Here is an 18,433-nt window from a genome sequence, read left to right on the forward strand (position 1 = left end):
AGCTCAAAGCAGAAGTTTTGAATTACTGTTGTTATCAGCTGATATAATTGGAACCATGGCTGATTATTAAGGACAGTCTTTAATTAATTGTGCCAATGGCTAAGTTTTGGGAATTAGTTTTGCAGGTTTTATTTTGTCTTTGAAATTTGTTTGTTTATTGAAGTGATTGATTAGAAAATTCATTGTTACAAAAGATAAATAGATATTTAAAAAATGATTTATGGATAAAGCAAAAATCCAAATTGTTTTAAGAAGTAATTTCTTCTTTTGACCTGATTTTCACTTGACAAAATTTGTATATGTTTTCCCAGAACAATTTTTGACATATGGTGCTGTTTCAATATGAAAAACATACAAAAAACTTAAACATATGCTACATACAATGTACAAAATACAAGTAACTTACAAAGTTGTTTGGCCGATGGACGCCAAATAAAATTTTGAATGATTTTGTCAAGTGAAAATCAGGTCAAAAGAAGAAAATTACTTCCTAAAACAATTTGGGTTTTTGATATATCCGTGACTTATGATGGGCCTTGAATGGAACTTTTTAACTTTCTTGAATGTATAAAAGTACCTGTTTAAAATTGAAATCTAAATTTGGGGGTAAAGTCAGCCAAATATTTGATCTGGCATCTTTAAGATCCAAAGTGTTCGATTTGCAAAATATTCTAGCAGATCTCCAGGCCAAATTGGTGCGAGCGAGCGCTCGTCATTTGGTTTCTTAGATTTCACAATCTAAAAAGTGTGCCTTTATCCTAGATAAAAGCAATAAGAAACTCTATATTGACACCCGAGATGTAATAATTTCTCCACGTGTAACACGAAACACCTCAAGCTTTCTGTTATATTCTGAATAGCTCTGTAATTATTTGACAAATTTATATAGACCAACCAAAAGCAAGGGATGGCAGTTCAGTCTGACAGTGCAAAAAAAAAATAGACACAAAATACACATGTACAAAGTGCCCATGACAATGAGGGTGACATCAACGGTCAAGTATTTCCCCGCTAACCGTCTAGAGTAAGGAAACCCCTCTCGGAAATCGGAGAACAAACAGGTATAAAATTTTATACTTTATTGGAGGGAGGATTAAGCAAAGTCTCTGTTTACGCAGCCGGTGTCTTTCAATCAATTAACCTTTGACCTCTAGTGGTGACAGGTTACATGTTCATCAGATTTTTGAGGGGGGGGGGGGCTTCTTTCTCTCCTCTCTCGCTCTTTTTGGTCCGTCCCCAACATTTTTTCTGCCCCAAGGGCCAGAGGGCATGTCAAGACTCCCTGAAATAAGATTAGGCGGTTGTCCGTTTTCAGGTGACATGTTTGGATTCACAACAGGCCCTTGGACCTCATTCACAAATATTACACAGGAAAAAAACCCCAAGTGACTTTAAGGACAACCTTTTTTCTTGGGGCGTTGCTCTTAGGGATCAGACTACTAAAACAGGGGGGGGGGAGAGTAGTGTGTATGTCGCTCCTCAAGTCTTGCTTGTACATAATGATGTGGTTTCCACCTTATGTGGTTAGATGTGTCTGAATAGCTGTGTTCTGAAACACCAGAAGAAAAAAAAACCTTCAAGTTAGAAGCCTGTGGGATATTGTTAGTATGTTTTAAAGGTATGAGAGTCATTGACTTTTCACATTCAAGTTCAGAGGAAAATGTTGCCTCCGTTTATTAAAATCTGCTTTCCGACTGTAGACACAAATCAAATCAACCACTCTTGTTTCTTGGTTGCTTAAACAGGAACGGGAAATTTCAAACTTAAAAACTTAATCCAGACTTTTTTTTATCAGACTAATGGAAAAATAGCTGTTATTTTCTTCATACAACCAATAACCGGTGGAATTGTCTGTTAAAGTTTTTGTAGCTCCAAAATTTGTCAAACTTTGTGTTTTCGCAAGACTGTTTTTAGGCGATTTAGTAGTGAATGTACAGTTTGTGATAACTGTGCAATGACAAACATGTACAGCCAATGGTTTCAACTGCCTGTTACAATTTGTTGGCCAATCGAATAGCATTGGGATTGCTTCCTCATGTTCAGGAATATTCGGCCATAAAATGGTACAGCTTGCTTCTGCTGGGACAAAATATTGTATTTGCATTGCCAGCAGAAGGCCACAGAACCTTGTGTCATACACTGAATGAAATGTTTTCATTGTTAGTTTTTTAATTTGTACAAATCAGATTACAATAGTAATTTGGTGTTACCATTCACTGGAAATGACTGGTCTTTATCCCCAATGCAATTATGACATTATATTCCAGGCCTGGAATTACACGCAGGCCATGGAGGCCACGGCCGCCGTACAGATGCCCCTGGTCTTGGCCTTGTTGCCCTTCTAAAGTTTCCCATTGACTTTAAGATTTTCCAATGAAAGTGCCCTTTGCAAAATGAAAATAGCCTTGCCCTTTCAACATGTTCAAAAATGAAATTCCAGGCCTGATATTCAATTGTTAACGGTAACCGCTGCGAATTACAAGATTCAAAACTAGTCTGTCGCCACCAGGCACGTTGGGTGGTCTTGTGGTTAAGTTGTTGGCTCTAGAATGCTGGGGGTCATGGGTTCCAACCCCACCCCAGTATTATGCCTACAGGATTTGGAAAAGGAGTGTACAGTGCTAATATCACACATCGGTTTATGACAAAGATTATAGAGCGCCGCAAGGCGCAAGATGCGGAACTCAAGCTTTATCTATTGTTGGAACGTGAAATACCCATGGGCGCCATTTCAGCAAGTGAATGTTTTGTTTCCCATTGATAGGAATGGTCATTGTCTGCACTGATCTGCACTGATCTACTGTTGTATCAAAAGAGTTACTTGCCGAAATGGCGTCCAGTGGGATTTCACATTTCAGCCCGAGTTCCGCATCTTGCGCCTTGCGGCGCTCTATAATCTTTGTTTATGATCAAACCAAATTATCACGCCTGATACTTAACGGAGGCAACAAAGGCGATTACCACCATGACCCTTAGTCATGTTGCCTTGGTGCCCTTGAAATGCTCCAGTAGAAATTTACAATTTCCTCATAGAGTCTTAGGGTGCCTTTTACCAAGGAGAAAATGCCTTGGTACCCTTGCCCTCTCAAAAACTAACCATACAGGCCTGAATTATTATTCTATATCTTTGATTCGTTTTAAATTACAGATTTCAAAATGTTAATGAATGAACTCAAAAAAGGATTCAATTTTGGACCGGTGACTTTTTGTGTGTGTGGGTTCTCTCCAGCAGAAGTCAAAATCAGCTGGATAAACAATTATATTAAAAAGAACAACTGATATTCTACCCACAGTATTGATACCAATTGCAATTTGATCCCAAAGTATTGAGAGATTATATACACATCTGGCTAGTTCATAAAGCAACTTTGCACAATTTCTGCTTCATTACAGCCATATGTCAGGCCTCAGTGTCTCTATTTCCCTACAGATATATAAATACACATTCTGCGTAATTTGTTTTAAGGATTGTGGTTAAAATCACGCTACAGAAATAGAAACTAAATGGACTCACATTTCAATCCTAATAGGAGACTCCATCCCAAAGGAAAATCAAATACCCGCGATAAGTTTGAGCGATATTTAGTCTGTAAATGCCTTTGTGTTTTATGGGAGCCGTGGGAATTACACACTGATGCAGAGAGAAGTCAGTTTCACATCTAGCTTTTGGAGGGGAATAAGACTATGTACATTTTCATTTATAGTTGTCGTAGAGTAAATTTGTACATGGCTGCCGCCTCTCCTCGATTATGCAGAAAGTTCCCTCAAACTAAACCAATCTGTCCACGTTTTAGTTACTAAATTTTTAGAGTCTCACTGGTTGTGGAAACTTGTTTTCTAATATGTTGAATTTCATTTGGAATATCTGACTGTTGTACCAAATCTCCCTGATTGCAAGATGCAAATGTTGGCAGCTCTGCTTCTATATAATTATCGTTGGAACTTGGGAACATAGGAGGCTGGAAGTTTTATAATGGTTCCTTTTATCCCATAAAATGAACCAGACTATTTTTCCTTCCAGCCTTGGTTTGGTTACATTGATTCAAATAGAAAAAAAATCGAGTTGACCGCAAGATTAGGTGTATTTATATTTGTTCTCTTCTTGCGATGGACACATGCACTTGAAGTCCAAAAATTTATTCATTTTGTCTAAGCTTGGGCGATATCACGATATTATCGAATATCGCGATATTAATTTGGACACGATTTCGATATCGGATGGATTTGGTTTTAATATCGCGATATATCGATTAAATATCGCGATGTATTTGCTAGCTGAGACATCTTGCACCCCATAGGTTTGGAGTAAAACCAGAAGAATAGGTCATTAGAACACCTCTCTTATGCTAGGACTGTCTCTTCTTCAACTTTCACTTTGAGTTTTAAGACTGATGATGTCAAATTTCATTAATCGCGATTATATCGAATATCGCGATATGTTGTCGGAGATATATCGTGAATAAAATAAATCGATAGCGCCCAAGCTTAATTTTGTCCCTTTGGACCAGCATCAGCAAAACTGTGTTCCTGATCACCAGGGCCCAATTTCATAAAACTGTTAAGCAGAAAATAATGCTTAGCAAATTCCTTTACTTAGCAAGAAATGAGTGGGATACCAGTCACTGCAATAGTAAATGTACGTTATTTTGGCTGGTAAACCTGTTTTAGCTAAGCAAGAGTTTTTTGTGCCTTGAAACTTGGCCCAGGAGTCTTTTAAAGGGAATGTACACGTTTGGTAGTTTTCAAAGACCAGTATTCTCACTTGGTATACCCCAACATAAGCATAAAAATTTGAGCTAAATTGGTCATCAAAGTTACGAGAAAATGATGAGAGAAAAAACACCCTTGTTGGACGAATTTGTGTGCTTTCAGATAGGAATAAAAGAATTCTGGCTAGAAGTCTTTTATTATTTTAGTGAGAAATGACCTCTTTCTCAAAATCTATGCTACTTCAGAGGGGAGCCGTTTCCCACAATGTTTTATACTATCAACAGCTCTCCAATGCTCATTACCAAGTCAGTTTTTTAAGTTAATATTTGTTTTTGAGTAATTACCAAACAAGTACCTTCCCTTTAATAGATATTATTATTATGATGGTGATTATTTGATATAAGAAGATGATTGACTTCTCATCTTGAACTTCCCACAGATCCAGCGTATGGTCATCACCGGAGGACAGTTCAAACCAGAGCAGCTCAAGCCCAAGGAAGTCGTCTCTCTCCTACTGGACAATGAGGAGATTGAAATGAAATGTAAGAATGAAACACTTTCTTACTTGCACCTCTTTCCCAACGACCCCCATAATAATAATAGAAATTATTTTCATACATGTAGCATCTTATCCAAGGTTTCAAAGCGCTTCACAAAAAAAATAGAAATAAACTACACTCATCAAATCTTACAATTTATAAGCAGATAAGCAATACAATACATACCTATACAATTTAGGAATTTAAAAAGCGTTGATTAAAACACAAGAATGTTGATGACATACTCATGTTCTGGGGTTTCCCTCCATGTTTTTCCCCTTCCCCCTGGTCACCTTAGCTTTTTAACTGTTTTGTTGTGTGTGTTCGTTGCTTAAAAACCCTTTGCTAAACACAAAAAAAACAAAACACCAGGATATCAGCCGCAACTGCTGCATGGTATTTGGGCTGGTAAAGTTGATCTGGTAAGCAGACATTTTGTTGTGCTAAGCTTGTTTTATTAATGTCCATAATGTCCTTTATTATTGTCTGTTTCTTAAATTGTGGCATCAGGAGGTTAACTCGATAGGCCTAGTATTTTAGTTTGTTTTGAAATCCATCAGTGGTGCTTCTTTTTTATGTTTTTTTTTCTCCGGTGTATATGTTTTCTTTATCATTCTCATTTTTGTAATGAAATGAAATGAAAAAACTTGTTGTGCATTATAAGCAGCCCGATGAGTTTTGGCCCTGACAAACTAAGTCTGTCATAAATGTCAATATTATTTTTCATTCCATTGTATCCCACATCGTCACCTCAATACAGTTTGTTTTATCCTATGAAAGGAGCCTTTCACAATTCCCTCTGAAAGTGCTGGCAGTGGTTTACACAGACAGAACAATCCGACAAATAGCAGACATTGTTGGCATTTTTTATCCTCATCTCAAATAAAAGAGCAAGAACTTGGCTGACAATTTTATATTATGTACTTAAAGAAAAAGACTTTAAAAAACTTGAATCATTGAACTCGTGGCTTGGATATAATGAAAGCCCTTGTTATGAAAGAATACATTGCACTTGTATTGTACACATGTCGCTATTAATCAACCATCTCCAAACACACATACAAACACTTGTGTTTTTATCTTAGAAACCCTCAAGATGGGCGAGATGGGAAATGAACAGATGTAACATGTAGATTCTTTTTCTCAAAACTCTACACCATTAAATCATTTATGTGTGCGAGTGTTGGATGTACTCCAGTTGGCGTTGTCAATAGAACATTTGTGCTCCATCATTGCCCTGATCGGTTGCTTTTTTTTGTTTTGTTTTTTTAAAGAGTAGAATAATGTTTGTTCTGCTTTTCTCACGAATGTTTCATCATGTGGCACACTTTCCAAACGACCTTCCTTGGCCGTCATAAATTTCCCCGCAGAGAAATTCCTTTGGAAGTTTCAGATTTATTGGCCATTGGAAGTGCTTGTATGTGTCCGTGCACACCCATAAAAGGAAATCAATAACAAATGTCTTAATCCTGAGAATTCTTTTCAGGAGGACACAAAAAATAAGTTTGATGACTCAAACAACTTTGCAAATTAAGTCATCCATCAAAAGTTTTTTCAGTTTTCTTTAATACTTGTTTGAACGGTTGTATTAAGAACTGAATTATTCTGAAAACTTCACAATCGGTTAAAGGGAAGTTGTCAAGCTCAATTTAGTTTAAAGGCAGTGGACACTATTGGTAATTGTCAAAGACTAGCCTTCACAGTTGGTGTATCTCAACATATGCATAAAATAAGTAACCTGTGAAAATTTAAACTCAATCGGTCATCGAACTTGCGAGATAATAATGAAAAGAAAATAACCCTTGTCACACGAAGTTGTGTGCGTTTAGATGGTTGATTTGGAGACCTCAAGTTCTAAACTTGAGGTCTCAAAATCAAATTCGTGGAAAATTACCTCTTTCTCGAAAACTATGGCACTTCAGAGGGAGCCGTTTCTCACAATGTTTTATACCATCAACCTCTCCCCATTACTCGTCACCAAGAAAGGTTTTATGGCAATAATTATTTTGAGTAATTACCAATAGTGTCCACTGCCTTTAAGGATATAGTTCTGTAAAGGGTGTGCACAATATAGGTAAGATTTGAAAGTAATGAGTTCATAGATGTGTACTTAACTTACTTGGTAAAAAGGTTGTCATTGTGGAAAAGATCCCTTAAAACTAATTTTGCCTGAAAGAAGACCAAAGCAGAATGTTTGAAAACAGTGAAAGCATGTGGGTTTTTTTTCTCACTATTTGCTTGTGAGTAAAATGACTGCTCAAGCTTAAAATTTCACAGGACTGTTAATTATGTATATCTGTTGGAGAGCACTGAATGAAGAATTTTTCTTCTTTGATTATTGTATGTGTTAAGTTGAAACAACAAAATCCTTCTTCCCTAAGGCAAAATACAAAAAAAAAATGAGTCCCCCCCACTTCCTTTTTAGTGGCCGCCTCCTTTTTGCCATAAAAAAAGGATCTATTTCAACAATTTCACATGAAAAAAAAAGGAATTTTGAAAAAAGCCCATTTGGTTTCTTTAAAAATGTGTTGGGCAGCTATTTTGGAAATAAAGGTCCTACTCTTTCCTTTTTCAAAAAGGCAGTCTGTAATATTTTATTTTAATTTTTCCTCTGAAGTTCATGAACGACAGCGTGAGAAGAAGTTAACTGAAGAGCGCTATCGAGCGAAGGATCGAAAGAGGAAGAGGGACAAGTACGCTGAACTGGTAGGTCAATCTCTCGGCTTGAAACTACAGCTGGAATTTCTCATCACACTCATTTTTCAAGCTTTACGTGCCAGAACATTAGACTGAATTCCTTGTCATTGTTCAACCAAAAATATTGTTAGAATTTGAAAATATGATGTCAAAATATAATTGTTCATACTACTCATTTATTGAAGTTATTCTCATGTCAATGAAATGTAAAGCTATGAATTCTAAGTTTGGCCTCGCAATTCTTAGTTTGAATATAATTTGTGATAGACTGGCAGAATATGGTGCCCTCAACCTAATTGTATAAAACATGTTTTATGCTTGGGAGCCATTCAAAATAGTAAATGTTTAAAAAAAAAAGAGTTGATATTCCAGAGTTATAGAGTATTATCTGATGTTATTTACTTCCATCATAAGTATTGTGTCAAGTGAATAAAAGATGGTAAGATATTTTGTTTCCGACAACCCACATACGCATATGAAATTTAGCAAGCACAATTTTTGCAAAGATATGACAAGAAATAACAAAATCTATTAAACTCAACAATCCTTTCCTATTTCCGAATTTAATTCTTTCAGAAGAAAGATACCGACAAGAAACTGAAGGGAGATGTGTTAGCCGCTCCCCTAGTAGGAGGACCACTGGTGTCCGACAGCACCAATGTATCCATCGATGGTGAAGACTCCATGATCAGTTTAGACTCTGGAGTTCCGAGTCCCCTCAGTGTGGTGAGTTGAAACCCTAACACTTCTCAATTTGTAGGATTTGAAACTTTGCATGGCTGAAAGACGATAAAAATAGTAGGGTTTGCGATAACACCGTGTAATGATAATCTCTTAACGAGTTGGGGTGGTTATGAAAAGAACAGTTTCAGAACTACCCCAACTCATTAAGAGATTATAATTACATGGCGTACTGCAAACCTTACTATAACTTCCCAATTTAATTTGGTTTGAACAAAGACAAGTTAAGTAGAGAGCCGGTGCAGTACTCGGGAGGTGGTAGGTTCTGGTCCAGCTCAAGTAAAATTGTTCTTTGTTTAACCCCAAATTAATTACAAATTTATGGTTTATTATTTGATATTTTGAATAAGAATTTGCATCGCGTTAAGGTGAGCCCTTGCTTTACGGCAGTAACAGGTTGAATTGCCCTTGAGTGGTGGCACCCCGGAACGAAAATATATTGAGGAAATAGGGAGACTGCCAATATAGGGCTACATAGCTCAGTTGGTAAAGCACCAGCACAGTAATCCAGAAGGATGAGGTTCAAATCCTGCTCTTGTAAATTTGTCTTTGTTCGACCCCATATATAAGTAAAAATTTATATTTAATAAAAAGCAATAGTATTTGGTGTATGTTCCCTTCACCGATGTGTGAAAATCACCTTACACTCTGCACTTTTCCAATCATATTCTACTAAAAAATCTAAGATCACTTAATTTTTGATTCGCAACCATCAATCACTTAGTCTGGACTGAGAAAGCTGGCTTTCGATAGCTTCTACATCACTTTATCAATTAGTCAGGTTGATGAGGATTCCGTAAAGTAGATCATAGATTAAAGTGAAGGTCGTTCAACATTGGCAGCAACATGTAATATCTATAAACCTCTCCGTAGATTTTAAATACTACATTATTAATTTGTGTTCAGCCCGGTTCATACTTCCTGCGAATGCGAAGCAAATTTTGACGTCACATGGCTGTTTTCGCCGGTTTTCAAATATAAAAGCTGTATAAGAACTGCTCTCAGTGATTGACCCAAGGGCCAAATATCATGCCTGCAGTTTGCAACAGCTACCTCCACTTTCCTTTCAAAGTGTGTAAGAAAAACATCCCTCAAAAAGGCAAGCTCTGTGTCAAGTTCGTGTATCTATTGACGTACTCTGACACATCCTTTTGAAGATGAAGTGATTACGAGGGTGAATTCATTGAGTTTTCAGAGAGGATGAAGGTTTTCAAACATAGAAGCTTTTAAAGAACTGCTCTCCGAGATTGATTGATCGTATCATTTAGCTCTTAACAATCATCGTCTCCCGTCAAGGTCAAAGTCATTGCCACGATCAGAAACTAATGAAGGCTCTCCAAATGTCAATGTATCCATTCTATCGCAGAGCTGAAGCAAACTCTCTTTTTTTTGTCAATCTTAAAGGAACAAAAACAGTTGCTGGCAGTGTAAGCACTTTATGTAATCCACCATATGCATAAACTGACAAAACCTGTAGAAGTTTGAGATCGATAGACCATCTGGATCACAAGAAAATAGTGAAAAACTGATAACACATTTATCATGACATTGATTAAAAAAAAGAAGAATAAAACGCCCACTGAGCACTAAACTCCAAACGGGAAATTAGTTTTATTTATTTTTCTCATCAAATATGACATTTCAGACAGAAAGGGGTGTTTTCTACTAGTATCATCATCATTAGAGCGTGTAAGTTTTATAATCTGTGATCTTAGACAAGTTTTTTTTTTCTTACCAACTCTGTAATGTTCTTTTAAGTTGGGTCTTGTGTCCTCCACATTTATCGATAGAAACTTAAAGACACTGGACACTATTGGAAATTGTCAAAGACCAGTCTTCTCACTTGATGTATCTCAACATATGCACAAAATAACAAACCTGTGAACATTTGAACTCAATTGGTCGTCGAAGTTGCGAGATAATAATGGAAGAAGAAACACCCATGTCACACGAAGTTGTGTGCTTTCAGATGCTTGATTTCGGGACCTCAAAATCTAATTCTGAGGTCTTGAAATCAAATTCAAATATTTTTGTGGAAAATTACTTCTTTCTCGAAAACTACGTTACTTCAGAGGGAGTCGTTTCTCACATTGTTTTACACTACCAACAGCTCTCCAATGCTTGTTACCAAGTAAGTTTTTATGTTAACAATTATTTTGAGTAATAACCAATAGTGTCCAGTGCCTTCATGTATGAAAGTTCCACTCATGACGTGACAATCCCAGTACATGTGTATTATTCAACTCGAGACTCGATGGAAGCTGTACTATTTTCACATTGTTAAAATATTAGTATCGCTCGTGAGGATTCAACGGACGGAAGAGTTTTTGCCGTTCTATCAGATTACAAGTCTGATAATTGTTTTAAGAAAATCAAGGTTGTTTATTGAATTTATTTGTATGTGTATGAGGATGATATGAGGAAGCAGGGAGTGAGGGGATGGTTGGAGGGTGGGGGGGGCACTGAGTTGGATCCTACAAATATCCCCCCCCAGGTAGTATCAGACCCCTGAAGGTTCGACCAGATAGGATAACAGTTATAATCATAATAGTGGCTTCTTGTATTGTGTGAATATCCGTCACTCAGTGATGCTCAAAGGCGCTTTAATAAACCAGGCCTGGAATTTCATCTTCGGGAGGGGGCAAGGCCATTTTCATTTTGCAAAGGGCACTTCCTTTGGACAATCTTAAAGTCTATGGGAAACTTTTGAAGGGGCACCAAGGCCAAGACCTCCAAGTCCATGGCCTCCGTACCCTCCGTTAAATTCCAGGCTTTACGTACAGTATTTTCCTTCAATGTATGTAGGACTATGTGCAAGAATAACAATGTATAAAGTGCGTGTCAGTGTTTGCAGGTCGCACAAGGCCAAAGTCAAGCTCACCACACACGTCACTAGCCACCACCACCAGACAACTTTAACGGAAATCAATACATGCAAATTGGCTGACATCTAGGTCTTCATTAACTCACCAACCCCCCCCCCCTTCTCCTTCCACATGCACTCGGTGTGCGTCAATCCAGAAGAAGTCAATGTACTTTACCTAATTTTCTCCATTTTTGATTTTGCCTGAGCTACTACTACTCCTGGCAAGGTAAAGCCTAGCCTGGGGGCGAGTCAAGAGGGAGAGAGAGAGAGAGGGGGGAGGGAGTTACCTCCAGCGTGGGGGGTTGCTTGCTTGCTTGCAGACCTTTCCTCCCCTCTGGATGTATCATTGATGCCTGGATGCACCCTATATTGATTGATCAATGGGGGATGAATTGTGGTAGCTTGTACTACCACGGTCCGGAGACCCAAAACGGAAATGTACTAGATTGAGTGAGAGGGGGCCTCATTTACCACAGCGTCAACACTGCCCTCGTTGCAGGTGTTTGCCAGGAATTTCTTGGAAGTACCTTTTTTTCTTCTCAATTTTTGGTCCAAATGGAGAGATCAATGTTATCGATGTGTAGTCCCCAAGGCTGGTGCAGTGTTGGTGCAAGTCCTGCAATATTGAGGCTTCATTCTTTTAAGAAAACAAATTAATGGTTTACTAGTTTTGTTTTAAAGACCGCCTCTGGTTGACAGGTCTTTCTTAAATTTGTGAACTATTTTTCTAGCTATTTTTTAAGAACCATATTTATGCCAAAATTATTTTGAAAATCTGAATTTCTGTTGGTAGAGTGAATGAAAAAATATTTCAATAGTAAATGGCAGGTTTCTCATAAGGATTTTTCAAAAATTGTGGGATATCCAAGGCTCTCGGATTTGCTTGATTGATGTCTAGGTTGGGTTTTCAAAATCTACTTTACAATTTAGAGAATATTAAGTGGTTTTGTGTTGTGATGTCTGTGAATTTTATCAGAAAACTCTGAAAATTCTGATTAATATTTAACGACTCTACAAATTTTTTTCAAATATTTTATTTTATTATTGTTATTAAGGGTTGGGGAGGGGATGGGCCTGCTATTTGTGGGTATCAGGTTACGGTCATCGGCCCGATCAAATAGCTTGTGCATAGGAGTACCATGACATGTAATTAACTATATCGTTTATATTAGTAATCTATTAGTTTACATAAGTAATTGATACAGACATTATATTTATTCACAAAGTAATTCACAGTGTAAATTGTTATTCCTTCAATTGATTCTTGGCCACATATAATGCTCTAGTCATAATGGCTCGTTTACTTTGTTAAAGATGATTAAGATACTGTTTGGAAATTCGATATCTCAGAACTGCCTACTCTCCCTCGATTCTGCAGAAAGTTCCCTGAAAATCAACCAATCTTTCCATGCTTTGAGGAACGAATTTAAAAATCTCCCTGATTCTTGAAAATGTTCCCCTATTATGTCTTATCGTTCCCTTATTGCAAGAGGCATATGCAGGCCTAATACTTTACGGAGGAAACAACGGTGATTGCCTCAATGCCCCCAGGTCATTGCCTTAGTGCCCTTGAAATGCTCCAGTAGAAATTTACAATTTCCTCAGAGGGTGCCCTTTCCTTTACTAAAAAGAAAAATGCATTGGTGACCTTAACCTTTCAAAAACAAGCATACAGGCCTGAGTCACTCAAACTTTCTATGGCATTGAACCCTCTTTGTTGGTGAAAAACATTTTCTGGGAGGAGACTGGTGTGGACCAGATGTATGAGCCACTGGAGTTGAGGTTTAAATTGTAGAATTTTCATAACTATCGAAGACTCTTTGTTTTGTCACTCTTATATTTGATAAGGGAGAGTTGAATGAACAGGGATGGGGGTGGGGGGTGTTTAAACTATACAACGTCTTCCAGACAGCACGCATGACTGCGGTCAGTTTGTTACTGAGGCTTAAGCACACGTTGTAAAGCAGCGACAGTTGGAAGCAGCGTAACCCTATTTGGTGTGCGTTCTTCAAACCTTACCGTCATTCGGCGCGTGGTTATTAACCACATTTCCTATCGCGGGGGATGCCTCCGGCAGGCTTTTCAACTATAATCACCCGGCTTTAAGTGTGAGTCCATCACCTCGCTTGTTTCAATGAAGTCGCACTTTGGGGTTTACATAAATAAAAAAAACAATGTATAATTACAAGGCCTTCGCGATCTGGGGGGTTGACTCTGACGCGAGGAAATGTTGTGGTGGCGCAGACTAATGAAGCGCGGTCGCAATGGGACCGCCATGGGTCAGACGTCGGCAAATCACATCCCCCGATACACCGCTTATACAACCATTTTCACACTAATGGTGTTAAGCCTGTGATGTGTGGCGGCGAACCAAGCAGAAAGTGTAATACCAAGACACGCTTGGGATTTGAAACATGGCATTCAGGGGCATAATCTTATTTACATGTTTGTCATTCGCTAATGAGATCATGTTTACTGGATACTGGAGTAATTAACAAATTACAAAGGAGCTTGGAGTAATTAACACCTTTGTATTGTATGTGAAGCATGTAATTTGTCTTCTCTAAGTCAAGAAATACTTTAATTAATCACATTTATTAGAAATTGTTATTGGACCTTGGCTAATGAAACCTACACTTATATTGTGATTCATCTAAGACCGAAGTAGAACAATGAAATAAGGAATCATAGAGGTACATTCGATTTGATTTAAATTGTTTATAGATAAATTAAAAAGTGTCCTAACAGCAAAGGCAACATTAAGACATCCTTTACAGATAATAAACCATATCATCACTACTCATCCAAAATTACAGCTTATAATCAGTATACAGTCCCAATGTATAATACTTGTCCCAAATCACAGCATTGCTGTAATCGTTATGCGGTCCCGATGCATTTACTCATCCCAAATCACAGCATTGCTGTAATCGGTATGCGGTCCCAATGCATTTACTCGGCCCAAATGACAGCATTGCTGTAATCGTTATGCGGTCCCGATGCATTTACTCAGCCCAAATCACAGCCTTGCTGTAATCGCTATGCAGTCCAGTCCTGATTCGCTTACTCAGCCCAAATTACAACATCACTGATTGAGTGCCGTAAAAATCAATACAGCCCACCTTTTTTTTTTTACCCCCCAACTGTTAACAACTTTTCAATATTTCAGCAAATCAATAACTAGCTATGTTTGGCAAAGTGCCAACCCAGCCTCTGGATCTCCCAAAACCTAGCTGGGATATGGGTTGAAAGAACTCCTCTCTGATCACTTGAAACGAATCGTTTTCAATAAGGCATAATTTTTTCAATTTTTTGGGGCGTAAAGGGCCCCCAATAATAGGGTAGGCAGGTAGGGATTTTTTTTTTCTTCCCCCCTCCCAGCAACGAAAATGACATGTTTTCGAATTGTTTAAGCCAGTATTAAACACAATAATAAAAGAAAACAAGGCTACACACAACAAATAGTATACTTTTAAACTCTTGATGAAATTAATTTTATTTTTATGTCTTTAATAGATTTTAATCATTCAATTTCTTCCCTTGAAAAAATAAAAATATCCAGGGTTGGGCGTATTTTTAGGGTAGGTCTGGTTACGCCAACATAACATTTTTGTTGTTATGCCTAAACGGAATGTACATTTCATCGTTGGTTTTGTCTGCCCTCTAAATTTTACACTTTTGCAATTTTGCATTTCTTGCTCTTGGTCAAAGCAGATTGCTGGGGTCTTCCAATGCTATTTTCTCGTATTATCAACTGGAATATTTTACTGGAAGATTTATTTTCTGCTGGCTGTCTTGATGTGTGGGATTTGGGCAAAAGAACTGGGTTTGATCATTTGAAGGAATTTTTATCAATAATATAAATACCTCAATCGTTTTTGCACACTGTCTAACATACTACCCAATCAGCCCTTGAAAATGTCCATCATATTAGGGGGGTCCTGTTTTAGTGAAAATTTTAAAACAATATTATTTATGATTTTTTTCAGGAATTTTGGCCACGTTCATGTATGCTCTTTATTTTGATTGTAACAATCAAAATAAGCAATGGTGATTTGGGGTCCTCAAATGCCATTTTTCTCTACACTTTTAGAATTAAATATTTCTCTGGAGCTTTCAGATTGGAACTTAGCAGATTTGTAAATGAATCACCAACCTGAAACTGAAAGGGAACGCATACTTTTTTTTGTGTTCAATATGCTGAAAATCCTGCGAGCGATTATGACCACACAGGAAGAATAATCCGTAATTGGATTACACAATCTGAGAGATGTTACTGTCAGAAACACTTCTTAGATTCAAACTATGGTATCTTTTTCTATAACCACATAACTTCCAACTCGTGAAATGATTCTCAAAATGCTTTTTCCATGTACCAAGTCGGTTTTTATTGCCATTCATTTTAGGAGTGACTACCAAACGTACACCTTCCCTTGAAGTGGTTTAGACTTAATCATTGTTTGCACCAACCAACAACTTGAAGCATTGTCCTTCTGGACAAAATAAAGAGAGACAAATTTTCTAGGCCGAAGTTAATCCCCTTCAGCAAGATACAGAATTTAAAGTATTTGAAACATAACAAATTGTTGAAATCAAACTTAAGTTGCCTTGAGTGCCCTGGGCTGTATAAAAAGTACCATGATTGTAACAGAAAGCTTATGTATGTACCAGTACATTCTAAAAAGCTTATGTATGTACCAGTACATTCTAAAAAAAAAAAAAAAATGTAAGCAATTTGATGGTCCAGGGTCAGTAATTCTGAATAATGACTTATGTAATGCGATGGTATTTCATCTAATGTCTGGCATTCAGCCTTTGCACATATATCAATTTAACTATCTAACTCTCTGAATAATTATGATTGATCCATCAATAAAAATCGTTTCCCAGCTCCCCCAAGTGGCGCTGCGTTCGATTTCATATAATGCGTCGTCACATTTTGCTCAATTTTAAATTCTTTGCAGCGAAGCATCTTCTTGGATGTGTACTTGCTATAGCTTGCATTCTTAAACTGCAGGACGCCTGTTCTGCAAAATCACCTACAAAATACTGCTATTAATTTGTATGTGTGTGCGTTCTGTGAAAGTACTTAGGCTTGTCTGATAGGAACACCATGCCGAACACATGACTGCAGACAATTGCGAGCAATGCTGACTCCTATTATAAAATTACAGTCGCAGAATTATCCAATAAAATTCCGTTCTCCGTTTCTGGGCTACCCTTGTGATGGTCTCACCCTAATAAAACCCTTATCTAACCTGGCCATGATCCACCGTTAAGACCACGGACACTTTAGGAAACCCTGGGAAAGTGGAAAATGAAGAAATACAAAGTAACAATAGGTAATGTTCTTTTAATTCCTTATCTTGTACGCCATACTTTTGACCTTTGGTGCCTTTTGAAAAGTCCTGTCAGGGCGGTTAGTGATAATGGTGCAGTGTATCTAACAGCCCCATGTTTGTGTTTAATCACTAAATCTTAGTAAAAAATACAACTGAGGTCTTTTTCTTCCCCTAACCCCTAAAAATAACATGTTTTTTTAAGTTGTACCCAAACATTCTAAAAAGAGGGTTTTTATTTACTTTTATAGCAAAGGGGTCAGATAGTATGGAGGCTCTGTGTCTTGCTTGATCTCAGAATAGGGAAGTGAGATTTCTTTTATTGTAGAGAACATATAATGTCATTTCAAAGGTTCCCCAAGACTTTCCAGTGAAAGTGCCCTCAGAAAATGGTCTTACCCTCTCAAAGATGCTGATAGTTGTAAGCATCTACCTAACTATTTCATCTGAAATGCCTGTGTTGGGTAGATTAGAAATCGATAAAACATTGGAATCTGGGAAAATATTCATGCAAGAATTGTTTCTCAGATTTCTGAGGGCTGGTGACAGTTCGAGATTAGTGCAGTCGTATACGGTTGGCACCCGCTGTCACCTCGCTGGACTTGATGGACATTCTTGTGAAAATACCATGACAAGTAGACACTGTTCAACTGAAACTTTCAACTTGTGGCTTTTGTTGTATCTTTCTTTTTAATTTTGCCAATAAATCATTATTATGTTGACACCAAACAATCTATGACCCGACCCATTTATCCATGTCACCGATAAACCAGTTATGCCACTAAAACAAAAAGTACACATTAGAGCAATTTGGTGCCAACCCAGCTATAGACATTTAGTGATACCCCAAGGTTGTCAGTACAAAAATGGTATTCAATGTTTGTAAACAATAGAGAGGTCTATATCCCGGAACAGGTCCCCATCTGGGCTTCAAACAATTGACCCGGGTGACCCCTATTGACCTAGCTATGGCAGAGGTCACATCCAAGGTTGTCCCCGGCGACTCTCCCTTTCTTTTTTTAAATAGGTGTCAATGAGATTTTAATAGAGAGAGTTTAATCAAACTAGGTCTGTATGTTGACCTTTGATCTATCTTTCACGCGCTTAATTGAAAATGTGGAATTGGAACAAATTTATAATAGATGAGTTGTTCTCGGGTGTGTTATGAGGTAACTTTTTTCTAGCAGGACATGGAGGCCGTGGTCTTTGTTGCCCCTGGTCTTGGCCTTGATGCCCTTTAAAGGTTTCTCATTGACTTTAAGATTTTCCAATGGAAGTGCCCTTTTCTAATGTTATCTAGTCTAAAGGAAAATTAATCAATGCTTAATGAACTTCTGATAAGCAAAAGTAATTATGATACCAGTCATAGATGGAACATATGACATGCTATTTTGGCTGGTAACCTTTCTCTGGTAAGCAATATTTTGTTGTGCTTAGCTTTTTTTTGTGCTTAAGCAGCTCATGAAATTGGGCCGTGGTTGTTGAAGAGTTACGTAATCAGGTTCAGGAATAAGCTCCAAGATAAGTCCCAGAGAATGTAA

At 37.6% G+C, this 18,433-nt stretch overlaps 1 protein-coding gene across 1 annotated transcript in view; it reads left to right on the forward strand.

Annotated features, from left to right (window-relative positions):
• LOC117291387 (chromatin-remodeling ATPase INO80-like) overlaps positions 1–8,681 on the forward strand; it is a 34,104-nt gene extending 25,423 nt beyond the window's left edge. The window contains exons 28-30 of the mRNA XM_033773043.1: positions 5,150–5,252; positions 7,867–7,955; positions 8,523–8,681. Coding sequence (XP_033628934.1) covers positions 5,150–5,252; positions 7,867–7,955; positions 8,523–8,681 — 351 coding nt within the window. The remainder of the gene's footprint in view (positions 1–5,149; positions 5,253–7,866; positions 7,956–8,522) is intronic.
• Positions 8,682–18,433: the final 9,752 nt, after the last annotated feature.

The sequence above is a fragment of the Asterias rubens genome, chromosome 1, assembly GCF_902459465.1.
Source record: "Asterias rubens chromosome 1, eAstRub1.3, whole genome shotgun sequence".
NCBI classification, from domain to species: Eukaryota; Metazoa; Echinodermata; class Asteroidea; order Forcipulatida; family Asteriidae; genus Asterias; species Asterias rubens.